General features: G+C 47.7%; 1 protein-coding gene across 1 annotated transcript in view; it reads right to left on the reverse strand.

The window, feature by feature from the left end:
* The window catches only part of LOC105539548 (cerebral cavernous malformations 2 protein-like), a 23,757-nt gene that overhangs the window by 18,052 nt on the left and 4,184 nt on the right, over positions 1 to 1,521 (reverse strand). Inside the window, exon 2 of the mRNA XM_011979877.1 lies at positions 774 to 941. Within this exon, the coding sequence (XP_011835267.1) occupies positions 774 to 941 (168 nt within the window). The remainder of the gene's footprint in view (positions 1 to 773; positions 942 to 1,521) is intronic.

A 1,521-nucleotide genomic window follows, 5' to 3' on the forward strand; every position in this document is an offset into this window, starting at 1 on the left:
AGTCCTTTGTGCCTGGCTGTTAATCTGGACACTGTCCGAGTAACAGCAAGGTCATCGCAGTAAAACCTCATGGGAAATGTGAAAGTTGTCAATCAGAATGGAGTCACTTGTGTTAAAAGCCCTGACAAATAGAAGGGAGGATTCTCGTGCATGAACACCTGATAACAAGATCTATGAAAAAGACTGTAAAAACTACCACTTTGCACAAAGACCATCACAACCTTACACACACACACACACACACATATTCCTGCAAGGACAGCAACTGCTTGTCCAACTTGGAAATGGTGCCATCCTTGTTATTGATCCTTGCAGTCAGGGATAATTATCTCAAAACAATTATGTAATCCTCCTCACTTTTCCTTTAAAAACCTTTGCCTTCCTTTACCTTCTGTATACACAGAGTTTACTATGACACGCATATTCCCATTGCAATGCCTATCCCTGAGTAAACATCGTTTTCTTTTAGTGAGTCTCCCTTTCTGTTATGTGGGTTGACAAAAGATAGGACTTTTCCGTGCACAGAACACTCTCCCATCCACTCTACCCTGGGATAGGTTTTGAGTCCTATGTTGAGATGGGAACACTAAGGAGGCTCAGTGGATGGAGGTCACTTGCTGAGGGTAGGGGCAAGACTGACATGAACCCAAGCCTCTTTCCCATGAGCCACAACTTCCCCTGTGTGAGACAGGGCTGCTTAGAACTCGGTGTCAAGGAGAAGTGAAGGTCTCCTCACCCCAAGGTTTTCCCACCCCTTCTCATCCTGCACGCACCTTGACCTCTTTCTCCAGGTAGTCACACAGCAGAATCTGGGGGTCGATGAGGTAGTCAGGGGGATAAAGGGGCATCGAGTGCAGGGGCCGGCGGCTCACGCTGCTCCTACAGGCTGCACGGCGCCCAGCCTTGGGGAACACCAGCCTTCGGATGGGGGATACAAAGCCCTGGGGAGGAGAGGAGGAATGAGAGTAATAACAGTGGTTGCTTTTATTGAGCACTTACCATGCTCACTTTTACTTACATTACCTAATTTAATTCTCACCAAAACTCTGCAGAAGGGGTACCTCTGTAAGTCCCATTTTACAGATGGAAACACTAAACCCTAGAGAGAAACTAACTGATAAAGTCACCAGCTAGTAGTGGTGGAACCAATAGTTCACTGTGGGCATTCTGGATCCAACGACCTTCTTTCTAAACACCGAGGTGAGAGTGTAGCTCCTGCCAAACAGGTTTGAGGAATGAGTCTAGGCTGGGGCAAATACAGAAAAATATTAGGATTCAAGGCTGGGCATGGTGGCTCACACCAGTAATCCCAGTACTTTGGACGCCGAGGCAGGCGGATCACTTGAGGTCAGGAGTTGGAGACCAGCCTGGCCAACATGGTGAAACCCTGTCTCTACTAAAAATACAAAAATTAGTTGGGCATTGTGCCAGGAGCCTGTAATCCCAGCTACTCAGGAGGCTGAGGCAGGAGAATCACTTGAACCCAGGAGGCAGAGGCAGAGGTTGCAGTGAGTCAAGATC

This window comes from Mandrillus leucophaeus, unplaced genomic scaffold, assembly GCF_000951045.1.
Source record: "Mandrillus leucophaeus isolate KB7577 unplaced genomic scaffold, Mleu.le_1.0 Scaffold206, whole genome shotgun sequence".
In the NCBI taxonomy this organism is placed as follows: domain Eukaryota; kingdom Metazoa; phylum Chordata; class Mammalia; order Primates; family Cercopithecidae; genus Mandrillus; species Mandrillus leucophaeus.